At 36.5% G+C, this 21,697-nt stretch overlaps 1 protein-coding gene across 1 annotated transcript in view; it reads right to left on the bottom strand.

The window, feature by feature from the left end:
* The window catches only part of nlgn2b (neuroligin 2b), a 66,341-nt gene that overhangs the window by 16,204 nt on the left and 28,440 nt on the right, over positions 1 to 21,697 (bottom strand). The window contains exons 3-4 of the mRNA XM_043250814.1: positions 11,636 to 11,689; positions 3,384 to 3,533 (exon numbers count right to left, since the gene is read on the bottom strand). Of these exons, the coding sequence (XP_043106749.1) occupies positions 3,384 to 3,533; positions 11,636 to 11,689 (204 nt within the window). The remainder of the gene's footprint in view (positions 1 to 3,383; positions 3,534 to 11,635; positions 11,690 to 21,697) is intronic.

The following is a 21,697-nucleotide window of genomic DNA, read 5'->3' as shown; positions in this document are numbered from 1 at the left end:
GTAAAGGTGCATTTGAATATAGCTCATACATTTCTGGCTGGTGTCTATGCGTATGGGAGATGGATAAAGGGTCCGGTTTTGTGCTAAACCTGCTTTTATGATGTGGAATACTGTTCTGTCTCTCTTTTTTTGCTTCCTTTGTACATTTTTTTTTCAGTTTGAAAATGCTTCATCCAATCCAATCATCCAATGGGGATGGAATGGCAAGACACAAATGCGTAATCCTCTTCACCGCTATAGAAAAACCTCTTTAAAGCAAAATAGAGAGAAAGGGAGAGAGACAGATAATACACTGAAAGGTTACTCTTATTCATCCATGTACCAAAATTTCTCACCCCTGCTAATAATTGTCCTTTTTCATCTTTTCAAGGCAGCGTGCATTTATGTGTTTTTTCATGCATTGTATTTAACATACTTGGTGTATGCATATTTTTTTGTCTGCATAGATATCTGCTCACCACTTGCCAAAATGTGCAGTATAGATACTCTAATGTGAACCTTTTTTATTGACACATTTGTTGACTGAAACTAAAACTAAAACACAGACTAAAATGCTGGAGTTCTAAAATCTGTATGGCTATAAAATTAAGTAACGCAGTATATACTGCAATGATTTTAATGCGTTTTTATTGGCTCACTATTTCCTAATGACCATTTAGCTAAAGGATTCTTCATTGCGCATGACAAGTATGACACATTTCAGTATCAAATTGCTTCTTTTACTTATATTACAAATATGTATTTTTGATTAGTCTCTGTTTCATTAATCAGTGTAATGAACTGATTCAAAACCTTTTTTTTCAGTTTAGTGATTTTAAGAATGAATTTATTTGCCATACAACATTTTTTATTGCAATTTTTATAATAAACGTTTTTCTTTACATAACATCTTTTAACTGTGTGTATGTATTAAAACACATGCATACAGTATGTTTGCAAAGTATTTACATGTAAATGCATTTATACATTTATTTATATGTATATATATATATATATATATATATATATATATATATATATATATATATATATATACACACATATATATATAATATAATATAATATAATATAATATAATATAATATAAATAATATTTAAATGTTTTAGTTAAAAACACACAGGTATGTATTTTAGCTGTATTTGTATTTGTGTAAGCAACTTGTATTTTACTTCTTGAATGAAGAATCATTTTTAAATAATTTTCAATTTAAATTTAAATAAAATTCCCAGCCATACTGGACATGAAAGAATAATTCACCCAAACACGAGACATTATGAGAAGATATACTGAAGATTACTGTTGATGATCCCCCACTGAACTTTTAGATTCTTCAAAATTCCTCGAAACATCTTTTTTGTGTGTGCTCGCGTTAAACATAAGAATGAAAATTATACAGGTTAGGAAAGACATGAGGGTCAGTAAATGATGACAACATTTTCAAAATCCCTTTAAACATGCAATAGTAAGGACATCAAAATGTAGAATATTGTTGAAAATTTAATACATAGCGCATAAATATTCGAAACACTTTCAGTGTTTTACTTATTTTTTTCATTTTCTTGCTCAGGCCGGTATGAGAACGGCTAATACGGGAAGCGTTTGATCAGCGCATGAAATAAACACACTTGAGAACACACACACAGACCAAAACTACTTCACTTACAACTTTGACTGTGATTCCCTCAGATCACTTCATCTCCACAGGGAACTGTTTCATTTACCTTCTTAGTCTGTTTAGATTTATATTCAATCTGTCATTCTTGAAGGTAAACTCACCCCGGCCTTCTGCATTCATTATGCGCTCATGGAAAAAGGGAGACATCTCGACTACAAACCCATCTCTGTACAAAAACAGCCCAAACATGGTTCTCTCAAACCATGCGTGAAACATTCCTTGTGAATCTTTGATATGACACCTAAACCAAACTGGAAACTTAAGTGTACTTTAATGTTGTTACTAACAGCTAGGAAATGCGGTCATAATTGGGTCTTTTTTTACGGTTTAGTGCCACTGAAAGTGTAATATAGGCTTTTACTTCTTCCCGATTGGGTTATTGTAATTCGTATATCCTAAAATCTCTTTTCAATATCTTTAAATTGACAGAGAGCAGTACTTCACTTCTAGAGTTTCGACCCTTTCTTCTTCCTGATTGCATTACTGTAATTCCTCTATTCCAGATGAGGTCACTTAATGTGTTAAAGTTGAAGTAGAGCAGAACACCACATCTAGATGCTAATGACTCAAAAATACTCCAAAAATGAAGAGAATGAATCAATATTCTTCTAAAATCTCTCTGATGGCTTCATATAATTCAAAAAATAGATTTTACAATTCAATAACCGAGCTCTATACAGTTGAACGGCCACTAGAACTTCCTCCCTTTCTTTTCATCCCCACCTTTTCACCTTTCTTTAGGATGTCTGACAAAAGTCAGCTTTATAGAGGAAAAACCAATCTAATAATTCAGGAAATAACTATGACCAGTAGTTATTTTTTATTTGCTGTATCGTTCTTATTATGTATATGTAAATACACACACGTACAGTATATATATTTAAAAAAATATTTACATACTATGCATTTCTATTGATATATGTAATAATATATATATATATATATATATATATATATATATATATATATATATATATATATGTGTGTGTGTGTGTGTGTGTATTTCATGTATAAACATGACATATTTTTCCTAAATTTTCTCAATATTTTGATTTTTCTTTCACTCAATTTTTTTAATTGAATTTTTTAAATAGTTCTCAGCCAAATATTGTCATTACAAACCGTACATCAATGAAAATCCTATTTATTCAGCTTTCGGATGATGCACATCTCAAATGTCTCAAACCCAATTTCAATAAAAGCCTAAACTAAAAAAAAAGGTTTTGTGGTCCAAGGTGAAGTTTAAATACTATAATTGTAAAAAATGCATTCGCAGCATTGAAATTTGAAGGAAGTGTTCTGAAGCAATTGCACTCAAATCTCATTTGCACATCCTTACGTTCAAAAATGGCATGTCAAGACGTGTTGCGGCAGCTTTGGCGGGAGAATCAATGACGTTCGACTTCACTGATGCCAAATCTAGCGCAACATGACTTGACGTGCCACGTGGGGTGCATTTTCAACAATTTTTTATGGTGCTTTTTTTCATTTTGATGCTTCACAGTCCATTTTACCATAAAAAAACGACAGAGAAGAGCATACTAAAAACAGCATATCATCTTTCAGTATGGGGTGAATAAATGATGACCTAAGTTAAAAAAATTTATTATTTAGCAAAATAATAATTATAAAAATCCTCAGTGCTTTTAGGAGACAATTCTACATACAAACGGTGCATTAAAAGTCTTGCTATAATGTTGTACTTACCCAGGACGCCCAATCTATAGTTCATAGTGACCACAATCACATTTCCATAGGCGGCAAGAACACTTGCATCAAACATGTTTCCCGTTCCTTCCATGTATGATCCACCATGGATAAACAACATCACAGGCTTCTTCCGACGATCTCTAATATCTGCGTGAAACATAAAATGCACAAAGATTATTAACAATTAATAAAAATTATTATTAACATATATAATATGAAATACCAGTGCTGTAGCGTCATTATAAAATAAACAGCACTGATCTGTTTAGTGAAAGCCTGACATTCATAAACATATACTTATATATTTACTATTACACTGTGTTGGACACGAGCGTGGTATGACAGCAGAAAAGGTATTGTATTTTGCCATTCGGTGTGGACATGGTGACAGTATATCACTTATTATTAATAGCTGATATAATTTCATATCTGTTGACAACAGTAGAGCTGCTTTTGTGAAAATCTCTTGATGAGCATAAAGTTTAAAAATATTTGATATAAATCTTTTGTAGCATTGATTAAGGCATGCCGGAATATTTGTAGCAAAAGCCAAGAAGACAGGGGTCACATTTTTTAAACAATCCTTTTTAATCCATAATTTCTTAATAAAAGCATTTTATAAAAACATTTGAATCGAAAGATATGGTTGAAAAATAAATGTTTTCCACAAAATTAAAACTTACAGCAGGAACAAACCATTTTCTGTAGAACAATTACTAAAAAAATAAGCCACATAAATACATTTCATGCTTATTTAGTGTATTCATAATCCATTTGCATTTTTCTTTTCTTTTTTCCCTGTACACTTTATACTGCCTACTCCTTTTCTAAAAAAAGGTTGTGCAACAGTATTAGTGGAATTAGTAGCGTTCTACCATTTGATGGTCTTTTCAAATAATGAGTCAAGGAAGAAGAGGCAAAAAAAAAAAAGGAAATAGTGGCTGATATTGCTTCCAGTTCACTTGTCACTCTTAAAATAGAAGGTCAGGTTGAACGCACTGCATTGTGGGATACAGTACTGTGAGTACTGCATGTTCCACTGCATATGGCACATAATAGCAAATTTAGCAGCCCATAGCGCAAAAATAGTACGTTAGTTCAACATTTCTGATATCCTCAATCGTCTCCTCGCACTCTGGGATCTTTTGGCACGGTCTGCCTCGCATTGGCTCATCGTTTCTGCACTCTGCTGGCACAGTCTGTCTATTTCTCTTCCAAAACTCTGTAGCCCTGATGTATCTCTGTATCAGTTAGTACAGTCTGTGTGCGTTTCTCTCTCTGTATATTTGGAAAAGGCTCGGATAGGTCAGACTGAACTGTTCCACCATCTCACGTTTCGGATCCCCCTCTAGGACGCTGCATTGGTAGAGTCCCTACCTTTTGTGTGTTACCTCCTCTGTCCTTCGACCCCATCTAAAGTCCCCCATGTCATGTTTCAAGATTGGTATATTCTGTCTCTTTTAGATTCACATCTATATGTGCTGTTTATTGGTACGGGTTGTTCCCCTTTCGCTTTTCTCTCACAGTGTGTTTGAGCTGCACATGCTCATGCATATATACATATGCTCTTGGAGATGGTTGTGTGTGTGTGTGTGTGTGTGTGTGTGTGTGTGTGTGTGAACGAGTGCGATCGAGTGTGCGAGGGCATTCGGAGATGTCCAGTTAGCCAGTGCTTCTGTGGTGTGCAAGCGCTGTAGATAATTCATATGAAAACCAGACCATGCAGAAACATAAATAACTACCACGACATCTGTTTACCCCGAGAGAGAAGGAGGGGGTCTGTGAGAAAGAAAGAAAGAGAGTGGGTGAGAGAAATGGGGAAATCATAAAAGAAAGAGTGAGACAGACGAGAAAGAGAGAGAGAGATAGCCGGAGTGACAGAGAGAGAGAGAGAGAGAGAGACAGGAAGAGATGGAGATGTGAAAAGGAAATGGCACACAAAAGAGAATAAAATAAAAGTTACACAGACCAAGGTCCTTTCACGGACACACAAAATCACACACACACAGGCAGCTGTGATGCTGAGTCGCTATGGAAACTGCCTCATCTCTCTCTCTCTGTCTAATAGAAGCTCACCAGCACTGACTCACTCATGCCTGTTGCCACGGAAACAAATTCTACGCACGTATTTGCACGCCCGCCTGCATCACCACCTGAATCTCGGGTTGCAAACGCATTACAGCGACTGCACCCTCACACACACTTTTTCATCTTAATCTTTGCATGCACACAAACACCTCTTCTCGAAGACAAACGCAACTCTTTATAAACACACACACACACACACACACACACACAGCAAACATGCTCACACTCCCGTGCGCAAGTGTGAAGTAATTTATGGGTCCTCTTTGAATACTGAGACCAATGGAAATATAAACTAGTTCAATTATCCCAGATTCAACAGAGTGTCTCTTTCGCACAAGACTAATATTAGACCGTAAAATTTTTTTTTTTTCTTCCCGGCTTTGATATGTGTTGTTTCACACCCTCGGTGCAGTAAGAGTTACTTGGTAGACGTTGGTGTTGAAGCAGTGACACCTCTGATTCAGCCAATCAGATAGGGCTGTGCGGATCAGGTGTGCTATTAACAGCCAATCAGATGATGGGAAATCTTTGCTTCTTGTGTCATCGTGAGGCAACACCATGAAGCCCGTAGGAAGGAAAAATCACAATTCACACTTGTGTCTCCAAGGCATCATTGCAATTAAATGGAGAGCTAATGGAGATTTAAAGTATTGAAATGTCATATGCAAAGCAATGCTCAATGGGGGCATTCTAATAATCACCTAGTTAATAGTAAGAATTGGTCCCTACACTAAAGTGCTAATGATTGTTTTATAAAAATGCCTATATTTATTCATAACATTGATCAAAGTAACAGTAAAAACATTTCTAATGTAAAAACATACTACTCTAACAATTTATACTCTAAATAAAAGATTAAGAAAGGTTTCTCAAATCAGCTTATTCAAATGATTTCTAAAGGATCATCTGACACTGAAGACTGAAGTAATGCAATGACAATGAAAATTCAACATATATATACATATATATATACACACACACACACACACACACACACACACATATATATATATATATATATATATATATATATATATATATATATATATATATATATATATATATATATATATATATTTATTTATTTTAATGAACTCAGATCTGCCAAATTTGTTTCAAGACCAAATAATAAACTTGCTTATATACTGCTATATGCATTATTTTTATAGGTTTGTACTCTATGGCAGCTATTGACATTTTGATTCCTCCACATGATATTTAGGAGAAACAAAAATTTAAATCATAACTGAGAACTGTAAGAGCTCAACAGTTTTTCTCTGGGTGAGTCTGATAGTGGCAATTTTTGATTATTGATATACACATATATCAATTTTTAATGTAAGAGACACAGTGTTTTTTTATATTGTACTGGCATATATACGCACATATTACACAGTATAAAAATTCATCAATCTACTCATTCTCAATCCAAACCTTCTTTCTTGGAAGCATAAAAAAATAGGAATAATTTATCAGAATGTCATACCACCTATTTGTGATTAAATAAGTGAATGGTGACCAAAACTTATTAAGCAAAATGTTTAGTGAAAGCTTTCAATAAATTTAAATTTAGTCATCAATCGTATCAGAAGACTTGTAATATTGCAGATGAGGCCTGCTTTTATAAAGCCGTGACAGAACTCTCACTTTCACTAAATGGAGCATTTTGTACATTCAGCTAAACATCTGCTTTTGTGTTCCAAGCAAGAAAGAAAGGGTGAGTAAATGATGCTTGGGTTTTCATTTTTGAGCGAACTACCCCTTTAATGTCAATAATACTGAATAAATGTAGACTCAAATGCTGTAAAAGCAGATTTCTCCAAGCTGACTTTTTTTTTTTTTTTCGCTGCAGTATTGAGATATTTTTTTTGTGTGTGATGCATCGAAGAGAAGCACACAGAATCCATAAACATCTTATCTGGGACAACCCTGCTTACGAATCCATGAGTATAATCTTTGTGTGTGTGTGTGTGTGTGAGAGAGAGAGAGAGCGAGGGAAGAATGGGGAGACACAGGAAGAGAGAGAGACCGTATGCGATGCGTTAGTCTCAATATGGGATGGAAAGAGTTTGAAATAGAGCGAGAGAGAGAGAGAGAGAGTGTGAGAGAGAGAGAGAGAGCAAGCACAACACCCAGATCCTTTCAACAGAGGCCTTAGTATCCTATTCGCTTCAAAACATCCTCAAAATACAAGAACGCTATTCTGTCTCTCCTTCTCCGAGCCTGCATCTCTCTCTCTCTTCCTCTCCTATGCCGCACCTCCCCCTCCCTCGTTCCCTCTGATCTCCTGCTTTTCCTTCTATACTCTCCCCCTCTCCTCAACTCTCTGCCTTCATCTTTGCCTCTCTACTCTCGTTATGGGACTTTCCACACCTCTCCATCTTTTGTTCTTTCCCGTCTGAGCTTTACTCGACATTATTTACAGGAAAGTGAGGCAGAGAGACGGGGGAACGAGTTCGGGACTCGACGGATTCGAACCCGGGTCCCCGTGAGCCACCGGCTCTGGTGTGTCATGAGCGAACCAGTACCTTTTTTTTCGCGCCACGACCATCCCTCCCTTCTTGTTCCTGTCTGCCGCCCACACATCCTCTCTCACTTTCAAAGCTCCATGAATCTCATTTCATCATATACTCGTCTTTATCACGACGTTTTTTTAGCCATCTATCCCCCTCCGTGCTCTCAAATTGGTGATCTGAGCGTTCCCCCTCTCCTCCTCTCTTTCATCTCTCCTCTCTTTCGTTCTCCTCCTTTTCCTCCGTCGCTGCTGCGCGTTTCCTCTCCTCTTCTCTCCCGTGTTCAGAGACGCAAAATTGGATTAGCTGGCAGTGTCTCTATTTAAACCTCTGCAATTAGAGACGCCCGGAATCCGAGAACTCAGTGCATAGAGCGTGAGCCCTGCACATGCACAGACATGTACGCTATAAAAGAGCGATAGTCTTTTTAAATGGAAAGAGCATGGAATAACCATACTCTAAAACCCTGGTAATTGCTTAATTGTCTATTATCTTAATATATATGAATTTGATGAGACAGTATATGAAATTTTACCGTGAAATACTATTCAAATATGTTTTTTTTGCAAGTTATATGAGCACGTGTGCGTGTGTGTGTGTGCTGTCAGACAATTAATTGCAATTAATCGTATCCAAAATAAAAGTTATACTGTGTATATTATGTATATATAAATAGAAAAACATGTATGCATATGTTAAAGAAAAATGTCATGTTTATATATTAAATGTATTTATATAAAATATACGAATATGAATTTATGACTGTATAAGCATGCCAATATTTTCAAAACACTTGCGTGAATGCGTGTGTATTTATATATACATAAATAATGTAAACAAAAGTTTAATTTGAATGCAGTTAATCATTTGACAGCACTAGTATATATCAGTGTTAATTTTGTCAGCAAATATTAATTTAGTTTTATTCATAGTCTTTTGACTAAAATGCCTAGTTTTAGTCATATTTTAGTCGTTTTTGTTTTTAGTTTTAGTCGACTAAATCTACAGTAAAATCGGCTAAAATCGAATGTTTTTAGTTACAGTGTAACGCATTTATTATGCTTTTTTTTTTAAATTTCCAAATTCATTATGACATTAAGGTTTTATCATGACAGACACCGTGGTGACACACAACATGCCATTATGTTAAACATAACCACTTCTCATAAAGAACAAGAACATGTTTTTCTTTTCAGTTAAATACCAATGGTTATATAGGCTAATTATTCATTCTTTATAACAACTTGTTTGCCATATTATTCATCATTTCAAGCAGACATATATTTATTTATATAAATACATTTAGATGAATCTTTAGGACTTCTAAGTACTAAGTGATTCAGTGAAAAGTAGTGCATAATTGTACCTTTGTTGCTTGATTAACATCAGTGACTTGGATAATAACAAATTAGGCTGCTATCCCTTTAAAACCGAATTAAATTTAAAACCACAGATACAAAAGATGCAATCTGCTGGTACATGTTCTCCCTACCAGTTACGTTCACTTAAGACGAAGCAGACTCTGTTTACGTGAATGGCTGACAAAATGGACAATTCTACATCATTTTCTGTTCATTTCAAAGAGTACTCGCTCGCTGTGTGAGACGCGCTTTCTGTATGTGTATGCTTCAGTGTCTGCGCTCAGAAACTGGACTAAACTGAGTTCTCTCTTTCATCGTCAAATTTATCCATACGTCTGCATAGTGAGAGTTTTAAAGGTTTTATGAGAGCGCTGTCAGCAAGTTTATTTGAACGAAGTTCCGCATCTAACCTCCGAACCCCCTAACATTTTCGTCTCGTTTTTATCCATTAGCGAAAATGGCAATAGATTTTCGTTATAGTTTTCATCATTTAAAATTAGTTTTCATTTGAATCGTCTCATTTGTGTTGACAAAAATTATGACAAAAAAATGTTTGTTCATAACAAATATATATATATATATATATATATATATATATATATATATATATATATATATATATATATATATATATATGTGTGTGTATGTATACTTACAAACACAGGAATTAATATTTCTTCCGTGGAATGCAAGAGAAATTTTTAATAATGTACTTGTTCCTCTTTTTAATGAATTTATCAATTTATTAGGTTCGTTCATTAACATTTTATTCAGAAAGGTTTTATGAACCGAATCAACTGATTTACTGGAAAGAGTCAAAAGACCTTTTTTGTTTATGAAATGGACATTGTTACTTCTCTTGTGAGAAAAGAGATATATGTCAGGGTTAAAGTACAGTCTCAGTCTCAGACATATTGCCAATTCAACCAAACACGTTAGGAGTTTGTCATCTGATTGGATGAATTTCTGAGAAATGTGCATGTTGCATTTTTCCACCTGGAAACAAAGTTGCTGTGACACCAGACTCCCTTGTGGAAGAAAAAAGTAGTTGGTATCAGTTACCAGAATCAATTAAACACATTTAAAAGTATAGGCAGATTCTGTGCCATTGTTGTAATAAGCTTGCACAACATTCTTGAATTAATTTATTATGTTTAAAATGTCTGTCAGATGACCTCTTGTATTCAAATCTGACTGTGAGACTATGGTTTTAGGCAGATTTTAACTGAACAACTTTAAAGGAGGATTTTAGAAGGTTACAGTCATATAGATTACTTTTATGGCGTTTTTGCACGTGAAGCTTGAGATTCTCAATTGCCGCTCACTCTAATTTGGATTTGCACAGATAAAAAACTATTCAAAACTGATATCATTCAAAAAAATGTATTATTATTATTTTTGTTTTGTTGCAAATATAAACTGCAAAATATAAAGGCACCAAATGCTGCCAATTTCAGGCAACCACAGCTGCCAGATTTTTTTTTTTAACACAACACAGACACACACACATTTAGTGGATACTGTGAAAGAGTGTCACATGGAGTGAACAACATGCACACACACATTTGCACGGACACCCACATACACAAAAAACACAAATGAGCTGAAACACAGTATATGCTGTAAACACATGTACACAGCAAGAGCTAGTCTGCAACCTTCTTATTATAAAATATGAGCAGTAATATTAGGGCAATCATTGAGATTTTTTTATTAATACAATCTAGGCTATATTAAGACATGATCATTTTAAATACTAATAGAACATTATATTTTCTTCTGCTCCTAAAAGCAATAAATCCAGCCTGTTGTCTTTTACAGACTTACTGCATTAGCTACTCTACTGCATTCTCAGCCGGATGCATGTCAGCCAATGAAATTGCACTAAATCACAGGGGGCTGATGGGATTTGTAGTTTATTGATTTCTGGCTAATCCTTTGCCATTCATCAAAAAGGACACAAAACGTATAATGAAATCTTAATAACCGTCGACGGGAGATTATTCCTAAAATAAAAGCCTGTTGTAATGAAATGAAGAATCATTTGTTTTGAGAAGAGATTAAAAATATATGCAACACAAATAACCACATCAGCAGTGCATGAATTAGTGCATGTACGCTTGAGCATGTGTACGCGTTGATGCCTGTGGCTGGTCGAGCTAGAAGCAAAACGCGAAAACATACAAGACAAAATAATCAAGAGAAATAACGGCACACATTACAACAGCCCCCCCAAAAAAGAGTCTGAAAAACAAGACAAAAAGGGAAAAACATGCAAGAAAAATACCTTCGTCCCTCGGTCTGTTCATCGAAGACTCATCGTGTTTTTTTGTAAGCGGACCTGGGGTTAAGACAAAAAGGGGGGGAAAGAGAAAAGACAAAATTCAAAAAGATTTTACTGCGCTTAAACAAAAAGAGCAAAAAATTCCAAAACAGCAAAACAAGAAAAACGACAAACTAGCAAGAGATCATGTGTCCCAATTTAAAAGAAGAATCAAAAACAGCAGCCAAAGCAGAAGAGCAAAACAGACAAAAACTCATAGAAAGAAAAAGAGAGAGAGAGAGAGAGAGAGGAACTGATGGTGGTGTGACACTTGCATCCCTACTAGCAGCTACAATGTTGTCACTTCTCTTCAACAGTTTTCCATCCATCCACACTCACTCATTCGATAAATGCCAGGCTTCCAATGACAAATGTCCAGCCATCTTTCTTTGTGCCCAGAGAGAGAAAGTGATGAGACATGTGGAAACGCTGTAGCAAAGCTACGTTTAGTGCAATGGCCCTCAGGAGTCCTCCGACTTAATGTCCTGTGGGACAGTAACTCCCCCTCACAGGATAAGACCGCTGAAACTGTGATCTCTCTTTTCCTGTCTCGCAAACAAACAAATAAACAAACGTCTTGCGTAATGCTCTTAAAAAGCATCTGCCGAGAACTTGCATTTATAGCCATACGTGAACATTTTCTCTATTGGGATTTATAAACCATACCAGTATCTTGTGCAAATTGGAATTTGAAGCCAAATCAGGTTTACTGTCTTTTTTCACATTACAGAGCAATGGACAAAAAAAAAAAAGTGGAATTACATTGAAATGTGAAAAATGACAACAAAGTCGAGTATGACTCCTTTCCATCTTTTTGTTCAGCAACAAAAGTAACCATGGTAGCTGTAGATTTTACCAAATGAATGTAACAAAAAATATTTTTTATATACTATATACTTTATTGTAAACTACATACTATATATATCAGATGAAATAAAAACTTTGAAGAACATGTAAATTTGTAAATAAATAAAATAATCTGAAAAAATATGAATAAATAAAAATGTATTAAAACTACATCATAATATAAAAAAAAAACAAAACACATAACTTTCACACCCCTGGACTGTTTTGTGTTTGTTTTCATTCCTCATGTGCCATGTGTGACCTAGTTTCTGTTTAGGGTTAATTGTGTCATCATGTTCAGTTCAGTGTTTCTTCGTCCGGGCTCGTCTATGTATACCTGTGCTTTGAAATACCATATTAAAAGCCTGGTACAGTACATGATATTCAAATCATACCCTCACGAACCAACAGCGTTTTAAAAAACAATCAAAAAAAACCTTTTTGTTAAATATAGTTAGCATGTAGCTACAGTGTTGAATTCGGTGCATCGGGTATAGCATAAAAGTCTGAATGCTTCTATTTATGGTCTCATTATTTATGGTCTCATTCACTCCACTAGGACCAGATCCTAGCATTTATCAGCTGGTGCTTTAGTTTGTTTTGCAACAGCAGAGTTCTGTCACTGGCTTCTTCGGGACTGGAGCTGAGAGGATCTGGTGCAGCGAGACGCATTAGCATCTGTCGCTAACTCAGGTTAAATGCTAAATGTTTGTGTGGCGACAGCCATTAATGGGTATTATCAGCATGACCCCCTACCCCCTCTCTCAGTACTGGCGGTGGGCCTGTAAGAGACGAGATAGAAATCGTCTCCATTTATTTACCGTTTATCTGCTACACAGGCTCTCCACACCAATAGACCACACACACAAACGCAAACCCCATTTGTCATTACCGTGCATATCATTCTCATCCAGTCTGTTCAACACACATATAATGCACATATATACAGCACAACTGTATTCTCATAACAGACTGCATGATGTTTTTTTAACATACACAATTACATTTACAGGAAAAAATGTCATATACAGTGTAGTGATCATTTTTCCTAGCTCTAGTTCGTCATTAGCACGTTGATTTTTGTACATTTTACATATATTATGAAATGAATATTTCAAATTATTAGTTTGAGCGTGAAGCTTTGACACTGCATGACTTTGGATGTAGTCTGCTTCAGTATCCAAAATCAGCCTAAAACAGAAACACTGGCTTACAAAAATAGTGAAACAGTTAGTTTCCAGTAACAAAAATCCAATTCATTTTCACCATAGGGGAATTGATTTTGAAAAAATATCTTATAAACCTTTAAAAACAGACATACTGTGAGCTGTGAGGTTGTTAATCGATGGCATACGCTTTTGTTGATGCTTTCAGTCCACATTATTTTAAGCTGCTTTTTTTAATAATCATGTTTAATAGCAGAATTAATGGTAAAAACTGCATTACCCATGATTCTGAAGGAAGAATTTCATCAAAATCTCTCACACTACTTAATTCGCCATTGTTTTTAATTAAGTGATATGATGCTTCATGGAACTGTAGTTCTTTACTGCAATTAAATACTCAGCCTTGTAGATTTGAAGTTTATGTGATTCACCTCATAACTTGATGGTTTGCTTCATGGATTTTAATTGTTAAACAAAGACTTATAAAATACTTTCGAAAGAAACTTCAGATACAAATTACAATACAAAAATACTTCCAGTCATTTAAATAAATGAATAAATCAGATATAATTTAGAGCAATTTCTGAAACAAAGTAAATCCTACACCCCTCTGTATTCAGAGACATGCACATTCCTCGTATAGTCGAGTGTGTGCACCTTCTCGCATGTTCCTCTGAGCTGAATCTCCTGAGTTGCACTTAAGCTTTGAGACTCGATCAATGCTGACGTGATTTTCAGTTCAATTCACCATCTCAGGTCAGTTCTTCCAGTAAAGGCTGGAGAGCAGGAGACAGGTTGATGGGAGTATGGAGCGAGCGCGCGTGTGTGCGATTAAGTCTCAGCAACGTCAGCACTTTATCGACACTTAAAGCATTTGGAGATCAAGCTTTCACAATTTTACTGGTTCCTGCTTCCTACTATATGGTCTACAGCCTCCATTAGGGCTCAGGCTTTTCCCAGAAACCTAATCCTGCTGGCCTTTGAAGACGATGCACCAGCTTTAAAACTAAGGCCCAGAATTCCCCTCTAAGTGCAAGAAGACACGAGAGATGCCGTCGGTGTGGCGGTAGAGCGGTAATGAAGACTTAAAATGGAGGAAAGATCATTTACGTGGGATGAGTCTTGGGTGGTACGTGGGTTGGTGAGCGCCTGGTGCGGCGACAGTCGGAAAGGAAAAACCAGGCTCTGTGAATGTGGCGTTACTCCCAGTCTGAGAGATGGCAGCGTGCATGTTGAGCCGCCGAACAGTTTGTGCGGTAAACACTTTCTTTCCCGAGAAAGTGTGTGTGAGTGAGTGTGTATTTGGTATTTTTTGACAGGAGTGCGTGACAGGGAACCCGGCAGTACGCCATCCCAGAGTAACCAGCAGGTTTGTCCTTCCTGACAGGCTTGCAGTGTAGAAACGTCTTCAGTATATTCTCTCTGTCTCTCTTTCTGTTTTTTTTTCTTTTTTTTATCTCTCTGTCTCCCTCTCACTGTCTGCAAAGGGAGCAGACCTAGAAAAACAGTACATGAAAGCAATCTGCCTTGAAGGGCTGATGTCATGTGCTCAATATATAGCTCCCCTCCATTAAAGACTCTAGATGAGCCATTAAACAATAGCTACAGCAGTTTCTTTCTTTCTGTTTTGTGTTAACTCTTATACTGTGTCTTAACCAGACGAGACATGTCCAGTTTCCAGCGGCTGTGTTTTCTCTGTCCACTCTTAAAGCATAATACTGTGCAGTCTTAGTCCATCATAGTATGTTTGATGTTTAATATTCAGATATGTGCAGGAAAATTTGATCAGTGAGATTTTGATATGGGCGGGGCTTATGAACGCAACTCTACTGAATTACGAACCACATGACCAATGAAATGTCTTATTGCACTGGATAGAATACGGTAACTACACAGTGTCCTAACCAGGCGTGACACATCAAGCCTTCAGGAAGTAATTTGTCTGGACACCTTCAAAATGAAATTGATGCGTGACATGCTAATCGCGTTATTTTTTCCCCAAACTGGTTAAGCGCAAATTGTGGGACTATGGAGGGTGTCAGAGGCATTATACATCATCATGCCGAACAGGAAAACTCATCTACTCACTAATCCGAGTTTACAGCCTCTTTGTGTTTGTACTTATGGTCTTGCTAACTATTCAGATTTTCTAACTTGTTGATTTTACATTAAGATTTGTCAAAAGCTTAATAATAGTGGCATTGAAGTCATGAGACCATGGTATAGCTTGTTCAGTCACACTTTATTTTAAGGTCCACTACAACAAACTATTACCTAAGTTGCGGCTCATAAATAGTTATCAAGGCAGTTGTTATGTTTAAGTATTGGGTGATTAGAATATTGACATGCAGAACATGTGCTTTATAAGTGCTAATAAATAGCCAGTATGCTATTAATAGGCATGCTAGTAAGCAACTAGTTTACAGTGAGAATTAATCCCTATACTAAAGTGTTTGTTTATAGCCCAACTGTAGCTTTTCACTTTTAAATCTAATGGATCTTGTGGGTAATCTTGATGAGTAAGCATCATAGGTAGTTTAAGTAGTTTAAGCTCTAACTATTTACTAGATGCTTAATAGCATAAAAATTTCAAGCACATTGTCGGATTATTAGTACTGTTATTGCACAAATTAAAGACTTATTCTGCATGACCACTTTTTAAATCCTTTAATCATACCCTTTACCTAAACTTAACAAGTACTTTACTAACTATTAATTAAGCAGTAAATTAGGAGTTTGAGGGCAAAGTTGTAATTAATAGTGAGAAATTGTGCCCAAACTAAAGTGTGACCGACCATATCACATTCGTTGGTCACAAAGCTAAATTTCTACAATAATCCAGTGCTAACTTCCTGGTTGGCGAACAAATTGGCATCATTAGTTGAAAACTCTATCGACAGCCATTTGATAGTAGCTGTGTCAAATGTTTTTGTAAGCAACAGAAAAATCAAAAGTGCTTTAATACAATATCAGAGAAGATGTTTTAGCAGCACCCAGTGCTTTTTTGGAGGATCTTAAAAGTATAAAATATAGACAAAGATTTCACCCAGTCTCCTGCCTTGCACGTCACGGCTTACCATTTACTCTAGGTAAAGGTTTGGAGAATTAACTATGAATTTTGCCTCAATAAACTCTTAATTTGCTGCTTATTAATACTAAGGTAGTTAAGTTTAGGTCTGCTGTAGGATTAAGGGATCTTTATTAAGGGGTCTTTTTTTAAAGAAGTCTCATATCTGCATTTTAAAAATAAAAAATACAGCAACACTGTGAAATATTAATACAATATTAATAACATTATTAATGTGCCGATTTGGTGCTAAAGACAACATTTCTCGTTATCACTGTTTTGCTGCTTAATATTTGAGTGGAAACTGTACTTTTTAAAATACTCTTTGTTGTTCAAAGAGAACAGCATTTATTTAAAATAGCAATCTTTTGTTACATTGTTCGTGTCTTCACTGTAATGTTTAATGCATCCTTGCTGAATAAAATACTTTATATAAAAAATGTAATTGAATCTTCAAGCTTTCTTCATATGATATACACACCCTTGAATGTAAACAAAACTGTTAGAGTATGGAAAACAATATTAGCTGTAATATAATAGCCCACTTTTCCGTATCCAATCAAATCCTGATGGATGCAATCAAGCCCCACCTTACATAAGCATTCCCGCTAAACCTTCTGTTTCACTCAAAAATGTCACATTACAGGAGCGAAATGGGTTGCGGATACCATTTCATGTTGTTTTTAAAGTCACCCAATAAGGAGGTGAGCGCAGCCTCGAGTGACATGATGTAATGGCCAGTTTTTCAGTGAAATTTCAGGAGAGGGACGAATCACCGTCGTAATCGTCTCCAAGAGCTCCTTGTAAATGAGGTCATCGAGCACGCGTGTGCGTATGAGCGCGTGGAGCCGTGTTTCTTTGCCGCTCAATGCCCGTGGGCGAGTGAGAAGACTGCCCATATCTCCATGACATAAACCTTCAGTTACTGCTAGCAATCTCCCAGCTGCTCCCACTCAAACAAGTGTCATCCTTCTCTTCCTCTTTCTCTCGCTCTCCTGTCGCGTTCTATCTATCTCTTGTTCGCTCTTTCTCTCTGGTGAGCTGTCTGCGTCTGCTGCATCACGCTGTGCTCTGAAATATAGCTTTTAATAAAGCGTATGGACGGTAAACGCTCGCCGAACCGGTAATAAAAATGGAGGATTCTTGGTGTTTGGCGGAGGCAGAACTGTGGCAGGGACTAACACAGTCGGCTAGACGAGAACACAGCTGCCTTCCCACACAGAGCACAGCTGGAGATAAAAGATGTGTGTGCATCTGTGTAGAGCTGTTGGCTCTAATAGACCTTTCACTGTAAAAGAGGGGCTGCCATGTTGTTAGTGGTACGTGCTACAGTAAATGACACTACTACTATTGCTCATATACTTAGGGATCCAAAACAAACCCCTAGCGCTAAGCACCGAACTTTGGTTTGTGTCACTGGCGCATCTTTCATCGTTTGTGCTACAGATACGATTGATATCTCAAATCATATGGTTGAAAGAGAGACGCTATTGCTATTAGTTATCAGACTTTTTGCCTCACGCACAATAAAACAGGCTGAAGGAGAGACCCGGGCTTTACAGAAGGGCAAGAATACCACAGGGGCGAAATAATAATAAAATCCAAACTGACAATAACAAAAAAGGTGAACGCAAGCAGAAAGCTGAACACACTCTGAAAAACGCGCTCAGTTAAAAATTTAACCCAAAAGAAGTCTTTGTGAATATATGTACATTAAACAGAGTGAAGATGTGCATTTTTTTCTCATTTTGCCTGAATATCTTTTTTTTCACTTAGTAATGCCCTGCAGAGGCTACAGAAGATAGTTACATGATGACAAAATAAGACAAATTATTTACCCTGATATTCAAAAGTTTTCACCCTCTGGAGCATCAGTATGCATTTGAACCTTCTGTAATAATTGCATATGATGCATATGAGTCCCTCAGCTGTCCTCAGTGGGAAAAGATGGATCTCACAATCACAGAATCATTGTTGAAAAGAGTTCAAATACTCAAAAATGCTGGAAAACCAAAGAATTTGTGGATTTTTTTCTGAATAACAGCAGGTTCAGGACAAACAAGGGATTCATGAACAACTATCACTAAACAGTAGTGGATCATTCAGGTAACAACACACATTATTAACACAGTATTAAGAATCAACAGGAAAACTTTTGAAAAGCCCCGTTTTTATAAATTCAACTATTACTTTAAATGTAAACATGTTTGTATGATTAATCTTATTTTGGTAAAATTATTAAAAGTAAGATTCTGAAAGGGGGGTGTAAACTTCTGACCTCAACCGTATAGATTTTTTTTCTAACATCTAGTTTAGGCAAATATATGAATTTAAATGCCATAATGTGTAAAGAAAAAAATCTTTAATAGGCTTGAATTATTGGAAAACAGTAATACTTTCTCTTTTTTCTCCATTTGATTCGGGGGTGAAATGTGACCTTTGCAAACATGCTCAACTCACCCTACAAAAGTAGGAACTGTATCACGCAAATTGCAATCAGCACAGATTTCTTTACACATTTGCGCTGTTACCTGATTTGCGCAACTTGTTTAGTTCAATACGATTCAGGCAGTACAATAACAAACAGAGCATGCAAACAAGTGCCGCTATCAGTGGCCACAATTAATTCTCACCGAATTGCCTGCAGTTGTTTGGAGCGATTCGATAGGGAAAACAGCAAGACACATTTTCATATGCAGCTGAACTGTACTGTACTTGTGGGAGAAAAATATGGGAGAGAGAGAGAGAGAGAAGGAGACAGTATAATGGGAGATTTGCCTGCCGGGGATTGTCATGATCCACAGCATTGGTTACAACCAATGTCCCAGTAAGAAATGACTGTTTACACTATGTGTGTGTGCGCAAGTCACCCTACATGATACGATCGTGGCAAAGTGGCTTTAGGCACATATGTATCGGGTTTATTCGGGTGTTGGTGCCGGGATGCAGATGTGTATATTATAGCGGTTTGCCAGCTGTTGTGCACTGTGGGGAGGTGGACGGTGTCACAGCTCTTAAACCACCACACACAACACGGCTGCGGCCAAACACATCAATATAACTGATATCTGATCTGCCCTGGGCTTGGGTTCAAAACATTCCACTGACTAGACAAATACAAACACATTTGATCCTGTCACATTGTATGAACACACACACACTCAGAAACTGTATGAACGCAGTGTTCTGGATTCAGAGGTATTTAGCCATGTGTTCCCGCATTTCTGAACAGCTGCATGGTTGTGAAACCGTGTTTGTTGGTGAACAACATGAGTTGATAGTTCATCACAGAGGTGAATCAAGCCTATCTACAGCTATGATAACATTCAAATCCAAACATTCACTTTTTTTGTGAGTCTGCTTCAGATTTGCTCTCAGTTATGCATTAACTTTGTTTCAGATGTTTTTGTTAAAATCCCTGTCCCTGTTGGGTAAAATCAGTTCTCTCGGCGGCCATCTTGATAACAGCCCCGGGCAGCTAATCTCTAGTAGCTTTACAGTGTAGAAAGACCCAAATCTACAAAACTGTTTGTCAAGAGGTTTCAATAACCAATAGCTTTATAAGCTAAAAATGCAATTTTCTCACTAGTACAGCTAATATGCATTCTGATGCACTCTAAAATAAACTGACTGTCCAATGCCTTATTTACATATAAGAAACCACCATGATAAAAGTTATGAGTTTCATTAATTCTATACAACAAAGAGAAAATTTTTACAGTAATGAGATTTATGTGAACGTGAGAGGATATTAGCTTTATGTTTTTGCTAAACAAAAATACTTTTTTGAAATACTTGTATGCATTAAAATCTTTTCAGTTGTCATATTCCCATAATAACTGGGAAAAGAGATGAAAACCTTTCCCACACCTGTTATTGTGGTTGTTTTAATAACACGTATCCACCATAAACATTATAAATGTTATTAACTATAATATTGTTTTGCCTGATTTTTTTACAAATAAAAAAGTCGTCCTTTTAACAACTGAATTATTTGGCTACCGATATGACTGCGTCCAACATTTTATCGAAAATGACTAAGAGCACCTTTAGAGAGATCTAATTTGCAATTGTTCCCGTCTCTCCTGGATTGTTTTTAAATTGAAAGCTGATCTCTAACTCCAGATACAACAGATTCCTTGTCATTACATCAGAAATTCTGTCCCTGTGAAATTGCTGTGTGATTCTGCCAATTTCCTGACATTTATTGGGATATAATTTGAAGATATTTTGTACAAACTGAGCTTGATTATTCGAAAACTCTGCGCTGGAATGGTGATGGGGAGCATGGCCAGTGTGTGTATGCTCGTGTGTCACAGCCGGGTCATCAATCACCAGCATCATTGATTGAATATTGATCAGCGTGGGCCATAATTCAGCATCTCTATCACACGCAGCTTTACCAGCAGGCCCACAGCGGCAGAAACCTCTCCTTTCAAGCAAACAATAGAGCAAATCTTATATACTTGTGCCAATTAGAGGAGAATGAGAAGACAATAGGAGCATATGCATCTTATGAACACACACTCTCCCTCGCTGCCTCTCTGTGTCTTTCTCTCCATCTCTCGTTCCCCTGCAGAAGAATCCTGATCCAATTTTCACTCGATCAAGGGCTGCTAGGACGGCAGAAATAGCAGCATTAGTTTGAGGTTTGTTCTTGCATCAAATCTATTGACACTATAGTTCTTCTGCAGCGTCGACCAACTGGTTATTTATTTATTTACCTTTACCAACATCACTAGACTCCAAATGCAACATTCCCCCAACCTGCAATGCCGCTGAGCGAATCTACATTTATATAATGCTGCCAAGCTTCAATTGACTATTGAACTGTTACCATCTTTTTGTTTAGCTGAGCACCTTATTGATTATATTAAAGGGATTTTTTTATTTGGAGTGCAGCCTTGAATGAAGAGAAGTGAGCGTTACGCTTCAATCTGCTTGACA

This window comes from Puntigrus tetrazona, chromosome 10 (assembly GCF_018831695.1).
Source record: "Puntigrus tetrazona isolate hp1 chromosome 10, ASM1883169v1, whole genome shotgun sequence".
Taxonomy (NCBI): Eukaryota; Metazoa; Chordata; class Actinopteri; order Cypriniformes; family Cyprinidae; genus Puntigrus; species Puntigrus tetrazona.
This window is presented reverse-complemented; position numbering and strand designations above follow the sequence as displayed.